Genomic DNA, 23026 nt, shown 5'->3' with positions numbered 1-23026 from the left:
TACACGATAGGAAAAGAGTCAATGCTGTTTAAAAATAACCCATATGGGGGACTTTGCTGGTGGTCTAGTGGCTAAGACTCTGTGCTCTCAGTGACAGGGGGCCCAGGTTCAATCCCTGGTCAGGGAACTAGATCCCACACGCAGCAGCTAAGACCTGGCACAGCTAAATAAGTTAATTAAAATAATGTATAAATTAACTTAGAAAATGAAAATAATCCTTATAAACTTTGAAATAACATTGGAAAGTGCTGACGCATGTCAACTGAGTAAAGGAGAATTAAAGTTTAAACCACGGTGAGGTCTTAACTATGTAAAGTGTATGTTCAGGAGGAAAAAATAATCTGAAGGAAAATCCATCAGGGGGTTGCCTCTGGGTGACTGAAAAGGGATGATTTCTTTTTTCTTCTTTTCATAATTACTTGTGTTTTCCGTTTTACTACAGAGTATGTGTTACATGTTAACTGCTGCTGCTGCTAAGTCGCTTCAGTTGACTCTGTGCGACCCCATGGACGGCAGCCCACCAGGCTCCCCCTTCCCTGGGATTCTCCAGGCAAGAACACTGGAGTGGCTTGCCATTTCCTTCTCCAATGCATGAAAGTGAAAAATGAAAGTGAAGTCGCTCAGTCGTGTCCGACTCTTAGCGACCCCATGGACTGCAGCCCACCAGGTTCCTCCGTCCATGGGATTTTCCAGGCGAGAGTACTGGAGTGGGGTGCCATTGCCTTCTCCGTACATGTTAACAACAAGAACCAAATCGTTAATAGTCATGTGCGGTCCGCTGAGAGTCACATGAGGTAACCACGTGTGACGCACCCGCTGGGCGGAGTTGGAGCTACCGATTCGCCTGCGCGGTCAGCTTGCCCCAGGTTTCGTGGACCTGCCTTACCCTCTGCCTCGCTCAAGAGCAGGGACGCTGCCTGCTAGCCCGGCTCTCAGTGCTTCCTGCGGAGCCCCTCAGTGTTCAACTGCCGGGGAGCCCACGCCGTGAGCGGGGCTCTGGCGCCCCCATGTGTCACGTCTGGGAAGCCCATTTGGACGGTCCCATTTAGAAAAGACGGGAACTCCATTGATGCCCAAGTCCCATATTCCCTGGGACCCCCAAGTCCTTGCCTGGGACTGAGAGAGAAAGGATTTCCTTCTTCAGAACCACCCTCCCCAGAAAAGGACCGCTTCCTCAAGTCCATGCACTATCCTCTCTGCATCCCTTTCCCGGAGGCACCTGGCTTGAGCCCCTAGGGAAGCAGGACTTTCCAGCAGGACTTTGGAGGTTTTTCTCATCTCATTCATTTTGCTTTCTCCAATTCTTTTTCCCACAGTCCCAGGCATGCTCTTTTTCTCACTAACTTTTGACTGCGGGCTCAACTCATCTGCCCCAGGAAATGTAAACTTACATTTTATCATCACTTTTTTTTTTTTTCAGAAGGGGAGCATAATGTCACAGAAGCAGGGGTCTGCAGCCGGGACCCTGGGTTCTCTCTGCCATCTAGTAGCTGTGTGGTCATGTCGAGTTAACTCTGAGCCCGTATTTCCGGGGACAAGACAGCATGAGGGTCAAATGAAATAGCGCAGAGATGCTTTGGAACCTATAAAAGGCCAGAGGAGGGTTGGTCCCTATAGCTCATTTTCCCTGCTTGGGGTCTTTCCCCTCCATCTGGTTTCCTCATTCTCCTACATTAGAGGCCTCCCCCTGAGGCTCCTACTCCACCTGACCTGTCCCTTTGTCCCCAGCAGTCCACTGGAGTGTAAGATCCCTGAGAACCCTGAGTACACAGTCTTGTCCGTTTCCCTGTCTCCGAGCTGAGCACAGTCTGGCGCAGACGGACATTAACTGCCTGCTTGCAAAGTCAGACCAGCCTCTTTCTGGCCAACTCCCTCCTCCCCATCTGTCCTTGCCCCGGGTCCTGAGACGTCACCCCCCTCAGACTGGGTCTATATCATCATGTGTCTCAGTATTCATGCTGAGCTCAGGGTCCAGCACGAAGAAGGTTCTCGCTAAGTGCTGGCTGGTTGAAGGAAGTCAGGAAGGAAATGCTTGCCCTCAGGCTCTGCCTCTCTGCGACTCGTGGAGAGAGCCCCACCCTGGGTGGGCAATGCTCATGTCAGAGCGTCTCCCCAGCAGCCACCGCTGGGTGCCCAGCTGTGCACCTGAAGCTCTCCAGTCTTTGTCTCCCCAGGGGAGGCTGGGCAGCGTGAGGATGCAGGTGACCGAGTGACATGTGTCAGACCCTCAGAAAACACACAAGGACACCCACCAACAAAGACACCACGGCAGCCAGGGATAGAAACAACTAGTGTATTGATTCAGGGAGGAGAGAAGGGGTGCAGATGGGAAACGGGAGGCAAGGGGCTCCTTAGTGTTTGCTGAAACCCGCTGCCGCAAGCCCTCCACACTTCCTCGCCTTCCTCCCCTTCGGTGGGGCCCCAGCAGGCTCTCCCCTTTCCTAGTAGGTCTCCCTCTCCCTCATCCCCTACACCCACGTGACCTTGACCGACCTCCAGTAGTGACTGGGCAGAACCCACCCCTGGCTCTAAAGCTAGGTGAAGGCAGGCTCAGACTAACCTTTCTTCCCCCTCCTCTACCTCCCGCCTCATTCCCATCTCTTGTCTAAATAACATACAGAAGAAGCAAACGCAGCTGGGACCTGGGAGAATCGAGTCACCCCGGGGTTGGGGAGAGGAGGGGACGGGGCGGGCAGGCGGAGGAGCCTCTGCCAGGGGTCGTGGAACGATGGGGGCCGGCCCAGGGATGAGGCTCAGCCCTCCTCCCTTGGAGGCTGGCAGAGCAGACTCCACACCTGCCTCTCAGGCACCATGTCACGGGGTCCCCGGGATGGGGGTGGCGGGCAGGGCAGAAAAGCAGAAACGAGGCTTTGTAAAAGCAGCCCCTCTCCTCGGCTCCCTCTTTGGTTTTAAGGCAGATACGGAGTTTCTCGGAAGCAGGGAGAAAAGGGGGGGAATTGAGATAGATGCGCGTGTTTTTTTTTGGCTTATGTTTTTCCTTCGGTATAAAACCACTGTAGAAAATAACTTCTCTTAGAAAAACAAAAAACAAAACATAGAAGAAAAAACAAAGGGGTATTTTTCTTTGGCTTCGAACCCCTTCCCGTGAGGTGCAGGGCAGGGGTGGGCATGAGGTGAGGAAGAAGCATGGGCCTCCGCCCCCACCCCTGCCTGGCAGGTCCCAGGTTACATGATGCTGCAGTTCTGGGGGCTCTAAGAGAGAAGAGAGACGGGGAGAGGTGTGAGTGGCAGTGCTGGGCCGAACCCTCCCTTCCCCTCTTAACCCAGCCCCGCCCCTGCCCTCCAATCTGGGGCTCAGACAGGAGGGGCAGGACGCAGGAGCGGCAACCCTCTAGGATCTTGGGCTGCGGGGAGGAGGCTCCCACTCCCCCGGGCTGCGGAAGAGAAGGCTCTCCCTCCCACAGGGCAGCCTGGCCCTAACCCTGGAGGACTAGGGTCCTCTGCCCGCCGGGGGTTGGAGACAGAGGGCTGACTCACCTGGGTTCGGGGTCTGGAGTTGCCCAGGAGGTAGGAGCGGGTGACCAGGCTGTCCCCGAAGCTGCCACCCCCACTGCCCCCCACACTTCGGTAGCTGCGAGTGACTGTGACACTGGAGGCGGAGGAGCCAGAGGAGATGGATCCGCCCACCTGGGCTCCCGAGCCGCTGGCAGATGCCTTGTCTGCGGGCTGCCCGCAAGTCCCGCACAGCACGGTGCGCGAGCGCAGGTTGTACTCGGCGGGGTCCCCCGAGCTGCTGCCTGCGTGGGAGCCCTGAGGAGGGAGACAAGGCTCAGGCCAGACGGCGAGTCTGGGACTGACCGCTCAGGCCCAACACCCAGGCTCCACACTCCGGCAGGGTCCAGGCAGAAAGGTGGGCTTCTGCGCTTAAGTAACCTAACTGGTGGGTAGTATAGGGCTTGTTGGGTCGGGGCTGGGCTGGGAAGAGGGGAAGGGAAGGACATGACAGGGGGAAGGGTCAAGAAGACTTGGGGACAGTCAGGAAACAGGAGCCGGGTCTTTGACTCTTGTCTTAGCTACTCTAAGCTTCAGAGGGAAAGGAGAGTGAGCAAGCCTGTAGAGCGGCAGGCATGCAAAATTAACTGGGGAGGAGGGTAGGTGAGAGAGACCCTTCTCCCAGGAAAAGTGGGGAAAATGAGAGGCCATGCATGTGACTAGGAGGGGGAGGAGACAAGAAAGGAGATGCATGCAACAGAAGTGGGGGGGAGAGAGGCAGGGCTGTGGGCCCAACGTCTGTCCTCCCTTCTCTGCCCTGGGGGATAAATCCAGACTCTTGTCCACCGCTCCCATGGGAAGACTCACTGGCATCAGAAGTTCCCACTCCCTTCCTTACCAGAGTAGGGCACCCAGACACCTGGGTTCCCTGTTCAAGGTATAGGGAGGAGAGAGAAGAAAAGCCAGGGCAGCGAGTGAAGTTCCAAAATGTTCTTTAATGAAAAGACTTTCTGGCAGGGGGAGGCCAGGGCGAGGGTGTCCCCAGGCCTGGCTGCGTGCCCTGGCGTGGGCTGGGCCTCAGCGGCGGCTGCCACTCACGTGGTGGTGATGGAGCAGATCGTCTCCATCCTCATCGTCGTCGTCCTCGACCACGGTCACTGAGCGCACCAGCTTGCGCATGGCCACCTCCTGCCGCAGACACACGACAAGGCCGAGGGTTAGGGGCTGCGGGTCGGAGAAGGGGTGTGCAGCATGCCCACCCCAGCAGCCTCCAGGAGCCTGCTCGCGTTCTGCCCCCTGTCCCGGCTGCCACTAGCTCTGTCCTCCAAGGCGCTGGAGGTAAGAAACTTGTTTCTACTCCAGGGGCATGCGCAAGGTCTCTGGATAGGAGCGTGATCTGCCCTTAACCATGCTCACTGTCTAACCCCCACCCCTCCTGCTGCTAGGGGAGCTATCTCTGGGTGGAGAGTTTGGGGCCTGGGAGAAAGCGGCCCTGAACTGAGGTGGGGGCAGCTGCCTCCAACTCTGGCCACGGGGGAGGCCTCGTCCAGTGAGAGGCCAGCCCGCAGCATACTCACTTCCCCAGTGGAGTTGATGAGAGCTGTACGCAGGCTGTTTCCGCAGCCCCAGGTGTTCTGGGCCTTCCACACCAAGTCAGTAGGGGGGCTGTGGGTGGCCCCAGCTCCTGCAGCCCAGATCTGGGGGAGGGAGAATTCAGTAGAGAAGGGCGCTCACGCGCCGGCACCCCTAGCCTCAGGCCAGCCCATCCCCACCCGAGGCCACCCCAAACACCTGGCCACTCACCGTCACCACCTGCCCGGCCTTCAGAGTGAACTTTGGTGGGAAGCGGTAGGTCAGCAGGGGGTCATCTCCATTCTGGCGCTTGATCTGCCAGTTGCCCATGGACTGGTCCTGCCCAGGAGGTAAGGGGCAGGTGAGAGAGGCTCCTTCAGGCTCTTAGAGGGTTTATCACCTTCTATTCCTCCCCTCACGGCTCTCCCCGCTCAAGGATCAATAACAGCTACGTCTACAGGCACTTAGGCTGTACCAGACCCACTCAGTCCTTTCACCTTCCCAAGAACTCAAAAGTTAGGGACTATTGTTCATGCCTGTTCTGCAGATGACGATGCTAGAAGAGGTTAAATACATTGCCCAAGAAGGTCTCACTGCACTGATGAGTCCTGGGGCCAGGACTGGAGGAGATACCCACACTTGCCCTGGTCTGATGTGAGGAACGGCCCTCCCCGCAAACTCCATCCCTTCACCTTCCAGGTCTTCTCCCTAACCCGACCTGGGAGGCCTACCTCGTTGGACTTGTTGCGCAGGCGCACGAACTTGCCTTCCTCGTCCACCTCCTCCACGGCCACGCGCCCGCTGGTGCGAGCATGCTGGGAGAAGCTGCTCCGGCTCTCGGTGGTCTCCAGCTTGCGCTTTTTGGTGACGCTGCTCCCACTCTGTGTCTGGGACGAGTGGGAGGAGGCCCGGCCTCGGCCGCGCTGCGAGGTGGGACTAGGGGACAGGCGGAGCCTGTGGAGGGGGAGCAGGGTGAGGGGGCCTCGTCAAGGCGGGTGGCAGGCAGGCAGGAGGCAGCAGCCGCTCCCTGCCTCCCCCGGAGCCCACCTCTCCTCCTCGCCCTCCAGGAGCTTGCGGTAGGCGTGGATCTCCATGTCCAGGGCCAGCTTGATGTCCAGAAGCTCCTGGTACTCGTCCAGCTGCTGTTGCATCCTTGCCCGCATTTCCGCCATCTCCCGCTCCTTGTCTGCCAGCAGCCGCCGGCTGGTGTCGCGTTCACGGGCCAGCGAGTCCTCCAGGTCCCGCAGCTTCGCTTCCTTAGCTGCCAGCTGGGTGAGGGGGAATGGGGGTCTGGTGAGCTCTGAAGGTCCCCGAGTATGGAGAGGTAAGGGATAGGGGTAGGGGCACCCCCCCGGGCACACACCACCCCCACCACCCCTGTCTTCAGGTTCCCATCAGAGCCTTTCATGGGCTCTAATGTGGCTGTGGCTGGCTGGCAACTGGGGAGTCCTTCTCAACATTCGACTGAAATCTCTTAATCTGAGGCTAGAACCTATCTCCTCTGCCACAAATGGCACAGCCAGCTACAATATTGATGCTGTTAACACCTCACTATGCCTGCAATGCAGGAGACCCCGGTTCAGTCCTTGGGTCGGGAAGATCCCCTGGAGAAGGGAATGGCTACCCATTCTCCAGTATTCTTGCCTGGGAAACCCCATGGACAGAGGAGCCTGGCAGGCTACAATCTGTGGGGTCGCAGAGAGTCAAACATGACTGAGTGACTAACACTTTCACTCTTTTCCTTTCCACTTTTAACACCTCACGCTGAGTCTTGTGGCAGATCTAAGAGTTAGGGAGGACGGGAATGGTCTCTATATTCAAACGGGAAAAACCTAGGCTCTGAGAAGTGAAGGTCAAGCAGGTAGATATCAAGAGATAAGAGGTAGTCCTGGACCAGCAAACAGGTCATGTGACTCCAAATCCCGGGCTTCTTACTCAGTCTACGCTCCGGGGGCATATTCTGCGCCCTCCCCTGTGGGGAGGGGAGGGGCAGTGGGGGAGGGGGCAAGGGGGAGGCAGTGGGCAGTGGCGGTGGCCGGGGGGGGGGCGGGGAGGCAGCACCTGCTTCTGGAGCTGGCTGAGCTGGGCCGAGAGGCTGTCGATGCGGATGCGGGACTGCTGCAGCTCCTCGTGGGCGGCCCCCGCCAGGTTGCTGTTCCTCTCCGCGGACTGCCTGGCGTTATCCAGCTGGCAGAGAGGACACAGGGTTAGAGCTGCAGGGACCGACCAGGAAGGAGGCAGGGACCCAAGAAGGACATCGCTGCTGCAGCCCGAGGTCCGGGGCAATCTGGGCCCCCATCCGCCTGATCTCCCACAGGACATCTCGGGGAGGGCAGCGGGGAGGGCTGCTGGCGACAGAGGCAGCACAGGAACCCGGGAGAAGGAGCACCTTGGCCGAATAGGTCTTCTCCAGATCCTTCTTGTACTGCTCCACCTGGTCCTCATGCTGGGCCCGCAGCTCCTGCAGGGCATCCGCCAGCCGGCTCTCAAACTCTCGCTGCTTCCCATTGTCAATCTCCACCAGGCGCGTCTCGTGGCGGCGTTTGGTCTCACGGAGCTCCTGGAAGGGGTGGACCCAGAGACCAAAGTCAGAACTAGTCCTTTGAGGATGAGGCCCAAGAGGCTGAGCTCCCAACCCAATCCCAACGTGGAACAAAGTCACTGTGAGCTCCACTTTAACCTGGGGGCTGGCCACCACTCCCCCCAGCCCTCACCCCGACTCCCCATCACTAGTACAAGCCAGCCTGGCAGGGGAGCTCTGCACACAGCTGATACCCCAGCCCAGCTCTGACATCTTTCAGCACCCAGCCCCAGTCCTCCGGTCTGCAGGACACAGTTCCCACCTCGCTGTAGATGTTCTTCTGGAAGTCCAGCTCCTCCTTCAGGGTCTGCAGCCGGTTCTCAGCATCCACTCGTCGCAGCATCTCATCCTGAAGTTGCTTCTTGGCCTCGCCCAGGGCTGCCTCGAGCTGAGAGGAAGGGGACAGAGGTCAGGGAGAGGGGTCATAGGACACCAGAGCTGGAAGGAAGCTGAGAAGGGGGTCATGTCCAGCACCTCCCTTTATATGTGGAGAAATAGGCCTAAGGGAGCAAGAGCCTTGGATGCCCACAGAGGTGATAACGCATCTACTCCTTTGCAGTAATGACCTTGTATCGTTGCTGTGCTAATGAAAATATAGATAGTGCCTCCTCTCTCTATAGCTGTTATTTTGCTATAGCCACGGAAATATGCCCAGAGTACAGAAGGAACACGAGGGAAGGGACCAAAGTGTGCCTGGGGTGGTAGCGGGGGGCTTTAGGAAGCCCTCAGGAGTCTGAGATCTGAAGGACAGGTGAGTGGGCAGACAGGAGCAAGTGCAAGGGCGCAGAGGTACGAAAGCACACACATGCACTTCAGGCTCTTCGGAAGGCTCAGTACTGCTGAAGCCGAAGGATGGAGCCCTGGGGGCAGAGTGATGGCAGAGGTGGCTGGGCTGGAAGGCAGGGGCTGGGCCATGGATCCATGGATCGCACCCTCACTGCCACGAAAAGATCCTCTGAAGCTTGAGTAGGGGTGCACCTTTCTTAGATCTTCATCTTAGAAAGCACAAGCTGGGCAGTGCAGCTGGGAAGGGCTGGGGGCAGGGCCTGGGAGAAGAATGGCCCAGCCTTGATTTTCTGGCCAAACTGCTGGCTTCTGGTCTCTCCAGGGTGTACTATGGTGGCAAGGCCTAGCAGGGAAGAGAGCCCTGGACAGAGGCTTGGTGGCTGACTCTAGTCCTGACCTTGCTCTGAGTAGATGTGGCGGTGAGACTGGGAACAAGCCTGCTTCTTTGATTCTGCTCTCTAGCTTTTAACATGAGACTAGAAGCTGGAATGGAGAGCAAAGTGTTTGAAAGTAAAGACCATCGTATACATTAAAAACATATGTCCATATATGATCAACCATCAGCTCCCAACTAGGGCTCTGTGGACAGTCTACACTCTTCTCTGATCTTCCAGAGAGGTCACGGCTGTCTATAGCAAGGCCACACGGGAGGGATCCAGGGCCAGGCACAATTCATCTCAAAGTGAGATGGAAATGGCTTGTGGATTCTTTTAAATTCATGGTGCTAGACACCGTGGGCAGCAAAGGAGGAAGCACTGTACTCTGGATGGATGCAGCAACGCTAGGGTACAGGAATGGCTCTGATGCTGTGGGACAGGACAGACCAGGCGACTCCTGAGAATGCCTGGAGGGAGCAGTGAGTGTGCGTTTGGGCGGGGAGCAGGGACGAGTGTCAGCTGGGTCTCGGGTGGGCCTCACCTTGGCCACTTGCCCCCGCAGGTCATGCAGCTCGCCCTCCAGCGTGCGCTTCTCGCTGAGAGCAGTGCTCAGCGCGGCCTCCTTGGAGTTGAGCAGAGCCTCCAGGTCCTTGAGCCGGGCCTGGGCGGCCATCAGGTCTCCCTCCTTCTTGGAATTGCTAAAGAAGCCAGAGAAGAGTGGCTTTAAGAGAAGTCTGTATCCCTAGACAGAGTCAGGTCCCCCAGGGAGAGTGAGAAGTCCTGGGAGGTCAGCCACAGTACCTGGTTCTGCTATCCCCCAAGCTGCCAGGAGAGGGCAGCCTTGGGTCTGGTTTGCGGCTGCCCGCCTCTGGGGCTGGATTCCCACTTCTCCCAAGGCCCCCAAAACCCCTTTCCTGCTTCTCCACCCTTCCCATGACTCAGTGCTCAGGAACGTGCCTGGGGCCAAGGGCAAAGCTCGATCCCGTGAGATGAATGCTTTTCCCTCTCTCCCCTCCCATTCCTTCCCAAAGAGACAGAACCACCTTTGTCTCCTGCCCCTTCCCACATAGGGCCTTAACCTTCTCCCCCTGACTCCACCCACCTTCCATTCAGCCCAGCCTCCTCCTCTGCAGGGATCCAGACAGCCAGACTCCTAGCCCTGGGGTCTGAGTGTCCCTGACGCTTATCAGTTGAGTGCTAGAAGTGTCAGTCACTTCCCCTAGTCCCTTTACACACCAGGGACTGCTGGGAGGAAAAGTTTGGTTAAAGCTCAGGGAGACCTGGAATGAAGACTAGCAGGCATTGTATTGACCATTCCCTTTCTCAGACCCAGTCTGGGTCCCCTGATGGGGCAGAGCACAAGGGTTCCAGCCTTCCCTCTCTCTGGGCCTCATCAGAACCTATCAACCACAAGCCCAGCATCTGGCCCCAGATGTGACCCCAGGCCTCCAGGTCCATTTGGGCTCCAGCCTTGAACCTCCACACTCCTCAAACTGGGTAAAGCTTTAACTAGAACCAGTTCAAACAGGAGGTGGCCTCTGCCACCTTCCTTCCCTTTCTGGGCCCCTGATTATTTCTGCTGGATAGTGACCTGGAGAGATAGAGGGATCCTATTTTCTTAAAGACCTCTGGGGAACGCAAGAACTTCCCAGTTGTAAGGATCCCTTCACCGATGTGTGGGGAGAGAAAGCACTAGACCCAGGGAGTGGAAGGAAAGAGCCCAGGGGCCTAGTCCCAGCTGCCATCTGCGACTCATCAGACTTCAAGCATGAACCCACTTGGGCAGATGGAAAAAAAGAAAAGCAAATGTGGGCAGGGGGAGAAAGAAATCTATCCTGGCAAGGAGAGAAGTGGCCCTGCCAACATTTTTCTCCTGCCACCAAGCCCTCGGCTCCAGGAGCCCCAGCAATTCAGTGTGAAGAAGGATGAAGAAGGCCCAGCAGGAGAAGCTCTGGACCTGGACGGAGGGCCCAAGACTGGGGCAGTGTGTTCCTGCCACTAGCTCATAAGTCTTCAATCAGGAGTCACCTCCCCTCCAACTGGGCTCCACTGTGAGAAGGAGAATGCCACCCAGACAGGCAGGGGAAGGACGTGAAGATCTCGGGGGAGCACCCCCAGCCTTGCTCTGTCCAGGCCTCTGGCCACATTTCAGAACAAGCTGTTTAGAGCAAGTGTGTCTGTCTCCCGTGAAAAGAGGCCCTTCCAGACCTGAAGGAGCTCTCCCCTCCTCCGTCTTAGCCAGAAAAGCTAAAAATAAAGTCAAAACCCAGCTCAGGTTTTGGCTGCCATCCGGCCCAGCCCCTGGCTGGGAACACAGCCCCAACTTTCCATGACTTCAGAACTTTTCCGAAGCAGAGGCAGCTGCAGGGGGAGGAAAGAAGAAGAAAAACCGCTGGTAAAGTGAAGCGACACGGCAGACAAAGATTCCGAGCTCCTTGGGCCGACTCCAAGGCTGGCAGGGACTTCCCAGAACAGGCCTCCCTGCCCGGCAGGCTAACGGCTGGGAGGCTCTCAGAACTTAGAGAACTGGGAGGAGCTTCGCATAGGTTTGCCTTAACCCCCTCCTTTTACAGATGAGGAAACTGAGGCACGGAGGAGGAAGGTGAGTGACCCCATGTCAAACAAAGCATGCAGCTCCGGGGACCCAGGCAGAGTCACAGTTGATTCTGGCTGCTGATCAGGACTCCTCCCCCTGCTCTTCCTCCTACTTAGCCACAGGTCTAGAGAGAACCGAGCCAGCAGGAGACAGGACTCCTGATCCAGCCAGCCCGAGCTGGGAGCAGCAGGACGGAGCACCATGACGCTTTCAGAAGACATCTCAAGGGTGTCTCTTCCCTAGTCCCGCCTCCACGGCCTCCTCAGACCCAGAGGAGAAACTTCAGAAGTTCTCCTTGGAAATACCTTTGCTGTGAGAGTGCCAGGCAGACGCTGACACAGGAAAATGTAGCTGCGTGGTCCCTGGCCTCGGGGGCTCACAGCCTGACAACTGCAGGATTTTGTCCTTCAATCTAGCCTCTTCAGTTAGGGCTGCTCCCAGAGGTGGGGTGGTACTAATACTAATACTATTAAACTAATATTAATACTAATAGACTAATACTAGTAATCATCTAAGGACAGCAAACAGAACTGACTGTGTACCCGTTATGGTTGTTGTTCAGCCACCAAGCGGTGTCCGATTCTTTGCTCTTAAAGACTGTGTTAACTGAATCGCCACAGCTTCCCCACTGAGACAGGTGCTAGTCCTAGGTGATGGAGGAAACAGGCTCAGAGAACTCTGCCCAGGGTGCCTCCGGGATCCTGCAGCAAGTGGGGAGCAGAGGTGTGAATGGGTGCTGGATGGCTTTCCCCCCACCACCCCCGCCCGCCCTGCAAAGAAATTAAGGGGGCGATTTTCCTTCCCCTCCTGGAGACTCTGATTAGCACTTAAAAGAGTTGCAATGAAAGGACCCAGACACACCCCGCAGATGAGGGAAGCCACTTGAGCAGAGAGGGAAGCAAGGAAGAGCCTTTGTGGTTTTTTCAGTCAGGCTCCGGGAGCTCCCCTTTGTGGGGAAGCAGCCGCTATCACCCATGGGCTTATGACTCAGACCTCAGGAGCCCTGTGGCCAGGGAGCCACACGCACCCCGCAAGAGACGGCTGCAGCGGGGGGAAGGCACAGAAGCCAGCGCCTCCCCAGCCTCCTCCTCAGTCTTGCCTGTCCACTAGCTCCAAATGACATTGCTTCCTTAGTCGGGGTCCCCGGCCCTAACAGGGACCCCAAGCAGACACCGGCCAGGCGTCCAACCCAAGGGGCTGTGCTGCCTGTGCCCCAGTCCACTGGGGGCCAGCAATGGGAAAGTGGGGCACATGCTGCCCCACAGTGGGCTGGCAGGAAGAACAGGGTAGGGCAGGCAAGGGGAGCTGGGAAGGGTGGGACCCAGGGGCTCCACAGGTGACTCATCCTCCAGCAGACAATACCCGGGCAGGTGTCAGGAAATCCTCTAGCACTCACAGGGGAGACCCTGGCTGTACCCACGTCCTGCCCAGGCCTCCGTGCCACGCCACAGGGAGCCCACTCTTTCCCTCCCATCCGCCAGGCTCCTCCAGCACTGGAGTGGGTTCATCCCAGTGGGCTCCTGAGACAAGAAGGGCTGGGCATCCTGTTTCTAAACTCTTCCCAGGTTGGCAAATCCGATCGCACAAGGCGGGAAAAGTTGGGTGGGGCTGGGCAGGAGAGCAGAGAGGAAAAGGCTAAGGCCTACGCACGCGCGGGCTTGCGTGCTCCCAGGCTGGGGCGCTATTAGGCTGGAGTGATAGGGGAGCCGGGCTTCAGGGCCACTGCAGGGCAGGACTCTAGGGGCTTCTTGGACGGGGGTGGGGGTGGGGGGGAAGCAAGGCGCCTGGCGCAGTAAAGGGGCTGCGTGGGCACTGTGCCAGGCGCTGACCTGCCGGCTGTGTCAGCCTCCTCAGCCCAGCTCGGATGCCAGATATGGAAGCCAGGGCGGCCACAGGCCTGTTTGGGCCCGGTTGCTGGGAGCAACTTGCTAGGCCCGGAGGGAAAGGCCCCCATTTCCTCCGCTGGGCTGAGGAACACGAGGCGAGCAGAGACAGCAGGCTGGGGCTAAAAATAACCAGTGGGCGGGGCAGATGGCCACAGGGGCAGTGGAAGAGCCGGGCCAGTCCGCCCGGGCTCCCTCAGACCCGCCCCAGTCCCCTCGCTGACCACGCCCCAGGCTCACCAGCCCTCGGAGTTCCCCATCGACGGGCGGAGAAGAGGGGGGAGGGGAGGCAGGAGCACGGAGATCCCGAGCCCCTGGCATTTCCTGCCTCACTAAAAACGGAGCCCCCTGTGGCTGGGCAGGGCAAAGCAGGGCTGGGTGTGCAGCATTGAGTCCCAGCCCTCCCCTCTCCTCCCAGACGTCTAGACCTCTTCCCAGGCTGACCCCCTGCCAGGTGATGGGGTCTCTCCTGTGGCCACCCCACGCCGGGCCCCCTCGTTCCTACCACTCTTCATTTTGTTCCAGCAACTCCTCCCACTGCAACGTATTCTTCCCTCCCTCCACCTGTCCAAATCCACACCTGCCTCCTTCGTTTGAGCCCTGCCTCAGCCCTGTGCCTCCAGACCCAGCCACACCTCTCTCTCCTCTTCCAAGTCCGCTCAGCTGTTGTTTTACCTGCTGGTTTATTCTCTTTCCAGTTATAAGTGTGTCTCCGGGCTTTTTCTGTTTGTCCCCAAATGCCCTAAGGCCAGAAGATTCATATGCTCAAGGTTTCTAAGGGGGAACCTCCTTCTAGAACAATTCCTGCCCTTTTACAGGTGGGGAAACTGAGGCCTGCAGAAGAGTAGGCTCAGACCCTAAAACCCTGCCCACCCGGTCACCTGAGGACACTCGGAGCAGATGGAGACCGGCTCAGAAAATTGCATGACGCATGCAGGGCGCGCAGAAAGTAGGCAGAAACACCCAGGAAGAGAGCCCGCGAGACACTTGGGCTTCTGCTCAATGGCCAGGAGTCGCCCTAGGACCCAAGTGATGACACAGAGACCTAGCGAAAGAGCCCTCAAACATCAGCTACACCACAGCTGTGTGTGGGGCCACGAGGTTCCGCAGTTCCCTCTCCCAAAAGGAACCACTGTTGGGTTTCTCAGCTGGTCTGTGGGCCTGCCATTGCTCTCAGGTATGGGCAGGATGTGGAAGGGCTGGGACATTCGGTTCCGCACTCTGGCTTTCAAGGCACCAGCCCTCTCTGGAAAGGAGACCTTAAGGAGAGAAACTGAGAGGGGCTGGTGTTCTAGGGACTGACAAGCCCCTTGAACCTTCCCCAGATGCCACCCTGTGCAAGGTCTGAATGTCTTACACCTGGAAAGTACACGGGAGGATCCCAGTACGGACCCCCCGACCCCTGACCCTCCCGCCCAGGCACATCACTCACAGCAGGCATGGCTCTGCTTCCCCACGCCTCCCTTGGGCGTGACACCCACCACATATGCTCAGGGTCCGAGGGCCCTTGGATCCCCTTCCAGAGCCGCTAGGCTCCCAGCTGTCCTCACCCCAGACAAAGCCAGCTCTTAATTCCAAGCAAAGGGAGGGTTGGGATGGGGGAACTGGCTGGCGCTGAGAAGGGGGACAGGAGGCCTGTTGACATGTTCAGACGCAACTCCAGCAGAGTTGCTGGGCCTGGCACAGGGCCAGCCCTGAGTCACAGCTGCTGGGTGTATCAACGTGGCATTGTGCAGCAGCGGGAGAGGCCTGCAGTCCGAGGTCGGTGCGCTGGGGTCCTGGACAACAGGCGGCAGGCTTCCTGACTAACCGCTCCCTCCTGCCAAACTCCACTTTCCTTCTTCCTGGCCTGTCTCTCCAGAAATCATTCCTGTGTTGTCATAAAAATGCAGGCCAAGGCCTGGAACAGACCAAAAGAAGTCGGGGCCTGGAGGGGAGAAGGATGGCCTAGGAAGAGGTAGGAGGTCCTGGGTGTGGGAGGGAGGGAGGCCACTGGCCAACAGGCGGGACATGCAGGGGATCCCTACAAGAAAGCGATTCAGTTGTCCCTTCTTAGGATGTATTAACCTTCCATCTGGTGGCTCACGGTTATTAACCCTGACAACAGCAGGGAGAAAGTGGGAGCCGCACCCCAAGATGGAGAAAGGAAGTTGGGGAGGACCTAGCAGTTCTGGTCGCACTGCATTCCAGCTCCAGCCTTGGAAGATGCAACGCTGTCTCCCAGCCAGCAGAGGGTGGCAGTGTCATCAGAGCTTCGGGAGGAGGAAGGGGGGGTGCCTTGGCAATCCCAAACATCCCCCTTTGAACTGCCAGGGACTGTGCTCCTGGAAATCAAGGGTCTCTTACTTCCCTGAGCCAGTCCCGAAAGGGATTCCTGTATTGTTCCCCTCCATCTGTCCCCCATCTGATTCAGATCCTCCTCCTCCTTCCTGCCACTCAGAAAAGTAGTTTTCAAAAAAGGCCGTCCCTCAGTCTTTCTTTCTCTGACTGGACAATTCAGGGTCTCCCGTCCACTCTCTACTCTGCCCTCTACCGTGACTCAGCTCCTCTGCTGGGCCTGGGATTTCGGCCAGAATTATTCCTGGTTTCAACAGGCAGGATTCAGACTTCCTCACAAAAGGACAGGGGAGCGTGGCCCCCTACTCTGCCCCACCTCCTTCCCAAACTATCCCCTTCCTTGAGTGTTAAGGGACAAGACCTCCTCACAGCCCAGCCTCAGGCTGGGGGAGCCAGAATGGGGCAGGAAGAGTAGAAAGTGGGCAGTTCAAGGTCACCCTGCACCTCCCTCTGATTCCGGGCCATGCTGTCTAATCCCGGCCAGCACTAAGGTAAGAGTCCTGCCTGCCCCAGAGCCTCCACTTCTTCTCCAGCACAGGTCCATGGGACTCTCCTGCATGGTACAGCCTCAAGGGAGGTATGCTCAAAATATAGTGTCCTTTCCTACTAGTAATAAAAACAAAGTCTAAGCCAAGAGTGTAATGTCATAATAATAACCTGTTTTTCACAAACTTTCTTGGAAAAAGAGAGGAGGGTGTTAGTACTTTTAATTCCACAGCTTGTGGGAAATATTTCTATTGAGAATAGCATTGGCTATTAACTATTTTCACATTAATTATACCTGATTTTTATATGCATAGCTTGGTATTTTAGAGAACTGTTTTCGCACTTTGTGGGTCATGGTACTACTTCGGAACTGGAGGCATCTCTGGAGATCTTCCGCCCTAACCCCTTTCTTTTACAGCTAGGGAAATCCAGAGGTGGAGGGTGAATTCTTGAAGGTCACACAGCAGTTCAGAGGCAGGGCTAAGCCTGGAACTAAGGACACCGAAGGCCAGGGCTATTTTCACTGCCTCACACTACCTGTCAGTTTGTTGGTAGATCACCTTGCCTTTTGTTAAATGACAGGAGACCCTGCACCATCCCCCACAGAACCTCTTTCCCCGGCATCTCCAAGAATATTAGAGCTTAGCCTATGTCATCTTCAGTTCAGGAGCCGGTGTTCGAGAGGCCAGGGAGGTAAGAATGGAATGAACTGCCCTGGACCTCTGGGCCAGACCTGGTCCTGGCTGTTGGAGCTGCTAAAGGTGGTCAGGGGCTGGGGAGGAGGGAGACTGGGGGGTGGGGGGAGGAGGGCACAGGGGAGCAGGGGGCACAGTGGGTAGGTAAAGCCATCTCCTCCCAGTTGTCCCCCCAGCTGTCCCTGCCTTCAGCCCTGACACTGAGCTACTGAATCACTGGGGATGGGCCTGGGAGTGCAGACAATGGGCACATTCCATGCAAGAGTAAGCCTCAGATCCCTGGAGGCCAGGGGATGTGCCAGGGACGGGGCATCAATCTTGGGAAGGCCGTCAGCACCTTAGCAGGAATTACAGTCTTTCTTGTTTCTCTTGGTCTCCTCAAGCACTTACAGCTCAGCCCCTGGGGTTAATTGTACTTTCTTCTTTCCATTTGAATAAGAATGTGGACTTCAGGGTGAGGGGTAGCGTGGAGAAATGACAACAGCAGCACACGCAGCATCCTCAAAGGCCAGCATCCCCGCTATCCTTATATATCTGCCAAAGGGCACACTTTCTTACACATCCAGGGAGGCAATTCCCATGACAAGTCCCAAGACAGTCTCAAGACAGGAGTTACCAGCCTCTCACAGCTCATGATTCAGGGCCTGGAAGGGTCCTGGGTCTTTCCAGGTATGGGCTGTGGCAAAGGCTGTTGATCAAGTGATAACAGGCCCTGCAGGACGGCAGAACATTAAGGCAACCCTGGCCTCAGAGCAGAATCTCCAGAGTGCAGGGGTGCACTTCAGTCACCCCAACCCTCCTTCCACATCCTCCAACCTCTCCCCGAAGCTAGAGAAGTGAGGTGTAATGGTGTGTGTGTGTGCATGCTAAGTCACTTCTGTCGTGCAGCCTTATGGACTGTAGCCCCCAGGCTCCTCTGTCCATGGGGATTCTCCAAGCAAGAATACTGGAGTGGGTTGCCATGCCCTCCTCCAGGGGATCTTCCCAACCCAGGAATCGAACTCCCATCTCTTAGGTCTCCCACATTGGCAGGCGAATCCTTTACCACTAGCGCCACTTGGGAAGCCCAAGGTTTAACGGTAGGAGCACTCAAAATGAGAGTCAGAAGACGCGTGCTCAAGTCCAGGCCTGTCACTCATTGGCTGTGTGACACGGGACAAGCCTTCGCACCTCTCTGGTTTTCCCTGTTCTTATCCTGATGAGAGCTTGGAAGAACCTGGGGCTGCAGGTCCCCGCGTGTCCTGACTGAGGCCATCATGTAAGGCGGGCAATTCAGGAAGTTGTCGGGCACCCAAGGCCTTGTTCGGGGGGAAGGGATACTTCTGCTTTGTGGGTCTGGGATCTCCCCACTTCTGACTCAGCCTTCCTCTACCAGTTCCGTTTGGGAAGACACAGACCCTGCCACCAACCCGCAGCCCAAGCCTGTAACTCTGGACTCTGCTCTAGAACTACCTGTGTGCACGGTCTGTCAGGAGCCCTGGTTCCAGACCACCAACTAAGGAAGGAGGCAGAAAAGGCTCCCAGGATGCAGTGGGGAGCGGGGAGCAGGGATGCAGACACTCAGGCCCCCACCCCTCCCTGTAAGACATCTGCTGTCTCCACCCTGTCTCTTGCAAAGCCACTGGGGTGGGAGGGAGGGGGGCAGTATCTGAGTCATCCACCCAGCTGTCCTGACTGGGATGGGGCCTAGCTCCAAGCCTCGACCCCAGGCCGGCCTTCCCTGATGCTTTTAACCTCCTCTTTCTTCCCGCGAGTAGGTGTTCAAAACCCCTGGGCTCCAAAATAAAGGATGTGAGTCTGTGTTTGTGGGCAGGAGCAGTGTTTCTGCTTGGAGCCTGTAACCCAGCCTGATGAGAGGGGGCCCCAAAGCCCTGGGTGTGGTCAAGGTACCCAGGCTGGGCCAGGAGTCATCACAAGATCTTACAGATAGCTCTGCATCCCAACCCAAAGCCTGGCCCTGAACTCTGAGCTCTAATTAAACATTAAACCAGACAACACCTTCTCTCTAGGCTTTAGTGGGAGGAGTTAGGACAATGCCTTTCTTCCTCTCCCAAATTCTTCGTGCCATTCTTCACCTCACCCTGAGCAAAGCAGACACAAAAGGGAGCAAGAAATCCTTGTTCCTCCCACTGGGGACATAGAAGGGGACAGAAACCCCAATCTGAGTCCTCTTGGTCTCCACCCAGCCTCCTATCAGCCTAGGATCCAGGTGTGCAAAACCACCCCACCTCTTCCGGAAGCCCAGCACCCCCAGCCAGGATCAGTGGGGGAGAGGAGAGGCAGGCAGCTAAATATAACAAGTACACACACCACCCCCGGCCCTGTCCCACGTGTGCACACACCCGCCTGGTGTCCCAGACCGGGACAGCTGCGCCAGAATGGCAGAGACTGACTGGCGTGGCTGGGTTAGCAAGAGACCGTAGACTCCACTCTTTCTGTTCCCTGATCAACACCTTCCCCAGAAAAAGACCTGCTAAGAATGCCCTTGGCAGGGACGTGCAAGGTAGTAGTTTGGTAGCTGGGTAAACTAGTTTAGAACACTAATTCTCTGGGACTCCCCTAGCTTGCCTCTTATCTGCCCTGTTAACTAAGTTATTCATATCACCGGTGGACAATGACAGGAATGATCCCTTTCAACAGAAATAGTCACTCTGAGTTCCCTGGTGGCCTAATGGTTAGGATTCCTGGCTTTGGATCCCTGGTCTGATCGGGGAACTGACACCCACCAAGCCTGGGCTTGGGGGTGGTGGGTGCGGGGGAGAGTCACCTGCCTGCCCACACCATTTCCACCTACTCTTCACTAGGGGATGATATATCTGCCACACCCACCATGCCAGGGCTGGGGGCTAGCGAAGGGGTATAAAGACTGGCCAATACACAGCGCTTCTGAGAAGAGCATGAGCCTGGAGAAGTCAACGCAAAGGGGAAGAAGAGGACAAACCATTACAGCCTCAACCAGGGATCTCCAAGCACCTTCAGTGCTCTCTGGCTGAGGTCTTCACAGAAAACAAATCCGTGGGGAGCTGAAGAGGGCCTAAACTTCCCAGCTCCAAAGGCCTTTTTAGAAAAGAGGGAGGAGACTAGTAGGGTGCGGTAGGGTGGGGCAGGGATGGGTAAGGTAGGAGGGGCCTGAGCCTTCCAACGGCTGGATTTCAAAAATGTCACAGTATTCCAGTAGTTTAATAAGGCAAAGAACAATAACCAAAAAAAAAAAGTCCCAGTGGCTGAGAGGACGACCAGGGCAAAAGCTGCTAGGCTTGGCTGGGAAAATGAAAGTGGCTCACCCCAAGAAGGGAGGCAGGGAGGGACAGAGTCCATATCCTCCTCCGAAGACTCCAGGCAGAGGGTGAGGGTGTGGAGGTGGGGAAGGGGAGGCACAGACCTGGGCATACATAACACAACTTCCTGAGCCGGGAGCCTCTGCCCTCGGTCTCCCTCCCTCCCTTGCATTCCTGGGCCAAGCAGGCCAAGGGCTGTGGGAGCTGCGGGGGAGCGGCTCTCCTGGAGCTGATCGGTGGGCCTGTCAGAGGCCAGGGGAAGTCCCAGACATGCATGGAGTAAAGAAGCACTTCAAAACTCTTAACAGGAACCCGGGAAAGGGTTGGGCAGTGGGGACCATCGCCGTGCCCCTGCAGGGGGAAAAGGCGGGCACCCGGCTTTGGTGACCTCTCTCTGGCACCACTGGATACCTCCCTAAACAGCCTAGGAGCTCTGTTTTAGTGGGAGCCATGTCCTCAGAGCCAGGCTGGGCAAAGTTGGCACAGTGCCAAGGCTGCCAAGAAAGTTCCAACAGGACCCCTTCACCCACTCCTAAGTGTCTTGGGTGCCTAGATGTCTTAGACCTGGCAAGGCCAGTTCGGCTTTGCTCAAGGCCCTCTCCCAGGCCCCAAATAACTGGCAAATCCCACCCTGACAGAATGTGGGCCTGCCACCAGCTCCTACTTGGCCCTGATGAACCCCACCATTCCTTATATACCCCACCCTCTCCCAGAGACCTCTCCCTTCTCAGTCCTGTCTTGACAATTTCCCTTGGCACTGCCAGGCACTCGCTGGGGGCAGTTCCGGTAGGGAGGAAACTATACGGGCAAAGTTATCAAACGCCTGGAGCCCGGGCAGGGGCGGCAGTCTGTCTGCCCTCGCTGCTCCTCCCGGCCCCACCCCGCCACCTGGGGCACTCACCGTGCCTTGAGCTCCTTGAACTCCTCTCGCACTTTGCTCAGCTCCAGCTGCAGGCGGGCGCGCTCCTTGGCCACCGAGTCAAGGGTCTTGCGGGCATCCCCCAGCTCGGCCTCGTAGGCGGCCTTTATGCCAGACACCTCGCGGCTGACCACCTCCTCAGACTCAGTGATGCGAAGGCGCAGACCTGCATTCTCCGTTTCCAGCGAGCGCACACGGTCGATGTAGACAGCCAAGCGGTCATTGAGCTCCTGTAGGTCTTCCTTCTCCTGCAGCCGGGTGATGCGGGTGGGTGACAGCGGGGAGGAGCTGGCCTGCGCCCCGCTGCGGGTGGCGCGCCGCTGGGACGGGGTCTCCATGGCCGGCAGGGTGGCAGCACTGCCCGAGGGGCAGAGGTCCCGGGAAGGACGCGGGGCTCAGGCCGAAGGACAGAGACTGCTGGGGTAGGAGCGCGCCGGCCGGCTGGCTCTCGGCTGGCTCCTGGCAGGCTTGTGGATCTGGGCCGGGCGCTGTCAGACCTCGGGATCTGGGCTGGCCGGTGTGGATGCGGAGCTCCCGCGAACACTCTGAGTCACCGGCTCCTGGGCAAAGGCTCTAATAGGTCTAGGGAATGGGAGGAGGGGCCACTCTCTTAAAGGGGCCGTCGCTTAACCACAGGGGTGGGAGAGGGAGGGGTGAGCAGGGGAGACGACTGCCCCGGGTAGGGCCCCACCCTCCCTCAGGCACCCCCACGTGCCTGGGGCTTCCCTGAAGCTCGTCTCTAGGTCTCTACCTGCTCAGAGATCCAAGCTGAAAGCTTGCTCCCACTGCCTCTGGCCTTAGAAGGGGTAAAGTGCAGAGCCAAGGGGTCAGGCTGGGTGGGTATAGGGCAGAGCCAAGGCGTGGTGCTGGATGGGCAAAGGGCAGGGGGAAGAGGCGCAGTAGGCACGAAGCAAGGGAGGGCACCAGGCAGGCAGATCCAGGAAAGTGGGGGGAGGCTGAGGCTGGTGCCCATGAGGGTGACTCACTCTTCCACCACTGGCCCCCCTTTTCCTCCCCATAGTAATAGTGAGTCACCCCTACCGCCCCCCCTCCATGAGTGGGCAGTCCATTCAAAGCCGCATCTCAGTATGCCAGAGTGGGGTGGGGAAATATGCCTGGGTTCCCTGGGGTGGTTGGAGGGAGGGCTGCCACAAAGTTCTGGATCCTGAGTTCCTTATACACCCTCAAATTCAGGGTGGGGACCAGAGTTTGGGGTCATTCTTTTCCTATCTTCTGCCCCAGGTTAATCTCCTTTTGAAATCAACCATTGGATCTTAGACCCAAAGAACAACCCCCAGGCCCCAGAGGAGGTCAAGAATAGGACCCAAGTACTGCCCACCCCGTCCCCTTCCTTTGGACCCAAGCAGTCGGAAAAAGAGCCTGCCTGAGGTTCCTCCCAGCTTTGGTCCCTTTCTAGTCCTCAGCCCAGCCCAGCCCACCCCACCAACCCCAGGACCGTACTTATTTTTTTTTCCAGGACTGTACTTATTTTAATGGATAATTTAAAACAGATACCAGAACTGTGCATGCATTCATCACATTGCCAGGACACCAGGTCCCAAATTTTTGTGGTTCCCAAAGGGGCCTGAAAGGGGGAGCAGGGCTGGGGGCTGGACAGCCAATGTTGGGTCTCTATCCTGGTTTCAGCCAGAAAAGGGGGGTGATGGGGGTCGAGACAGCAAAGACACCCACAACCTTGCTGACTGCTGGGCCAGCACTGCACTTATCTCCACATTCCTCTCTGGCCAGGTCTGCTTTGCCACTGGCTCTGGGGAGGGGCCAGGCCTTCTCACAAAACAGGATCATCCAAGTCCCTGAGCTTCCCCACCCCAGGCTCTGGAGCTTCATCCTCAGGACTCACGGGAGACCCCTTTAATCAGCCTCCTACTCCCCTCTCCCATCCAGGTCCTGGCCCCACCAACCATCTCATCCTAAGAGGTGGCAGAGGCTGAGGCTCCAGAACCCACGTGCTTTCCTGCCCTGACCCTGGGCCTCCCATAGCTTATTCTCTGGTGAGGAACTGGGGAAATTAAATTATGTTGCTAACTCCTACAGCTCCAGGA

The 23026-nt window shown here is 57.3% G+C and overlaps 1 protein-coding gene and 1 long non-coding RNA gene across 2 annotated transcripts; one reads left to right on the top strand and one right to left on the bottom strand.

Moving 5' to 3' along the window:
* Positions 1-2279: 2279 nt before the first annotated feature.
* Positions 2280-21510, bottom strand: LMNA (lamin A/C). Its single transcript, XM_086393281.1, has 12 exons — positions 20946-21510; positions 9311-9467; positions 7869-7994; positions 7415-7585; positions 7087-7212; positions 6073-6293; positions 5757-5979; positions 5257-5364; positions 5031-5150; positions 4552-4641; positions 3499-3771; positions 2280-3213 (listed from the first exon to the last, which is right to left on the bottom strand). Exons 1-12 carry the CDS (start codon positions 21299-21301, stop codon positions 3187-3189), a joined length of 1998 nt encoding a protein of 665 aa, XP_086249407.1. The 5' UTR covers positions 21302-21510; the 3' UTR covers positions 2280-3186.
* On the top strand, positions 11074-11855 carry LOC147376680 (uncharacterized). Its single transcript, XR_015161135.1, has 2 exons — positions 11074-11371; positions 11482-11855. It is a non-coding gene; the product is annotated as an uncharacterized LOC147376680 (long non-coding RNA).
* Positions 21511-23026: the final 1516 nt, after the last annotated feature.

Source organism: Bos grunniens, chromosome 3, assembly GCF_055505025.1.
Source record: "Bos grunniens cultivar Pamir isolate PY7600 chromosome 3, Bosgru_T2T1.0, whole genome shotgun sequence".
NCBI classification, from domain to species: Eukaryota; Metazoa; Chordata; class Mammalia; order Artiodactyla; family Bovidae; genus Bos; species Bos grunniens.
The sequence above is the reverse complement of the archived record's forward strand: the minus strand, read 5'-3'. Positions and strand labels throughout refer to the sequence as shown.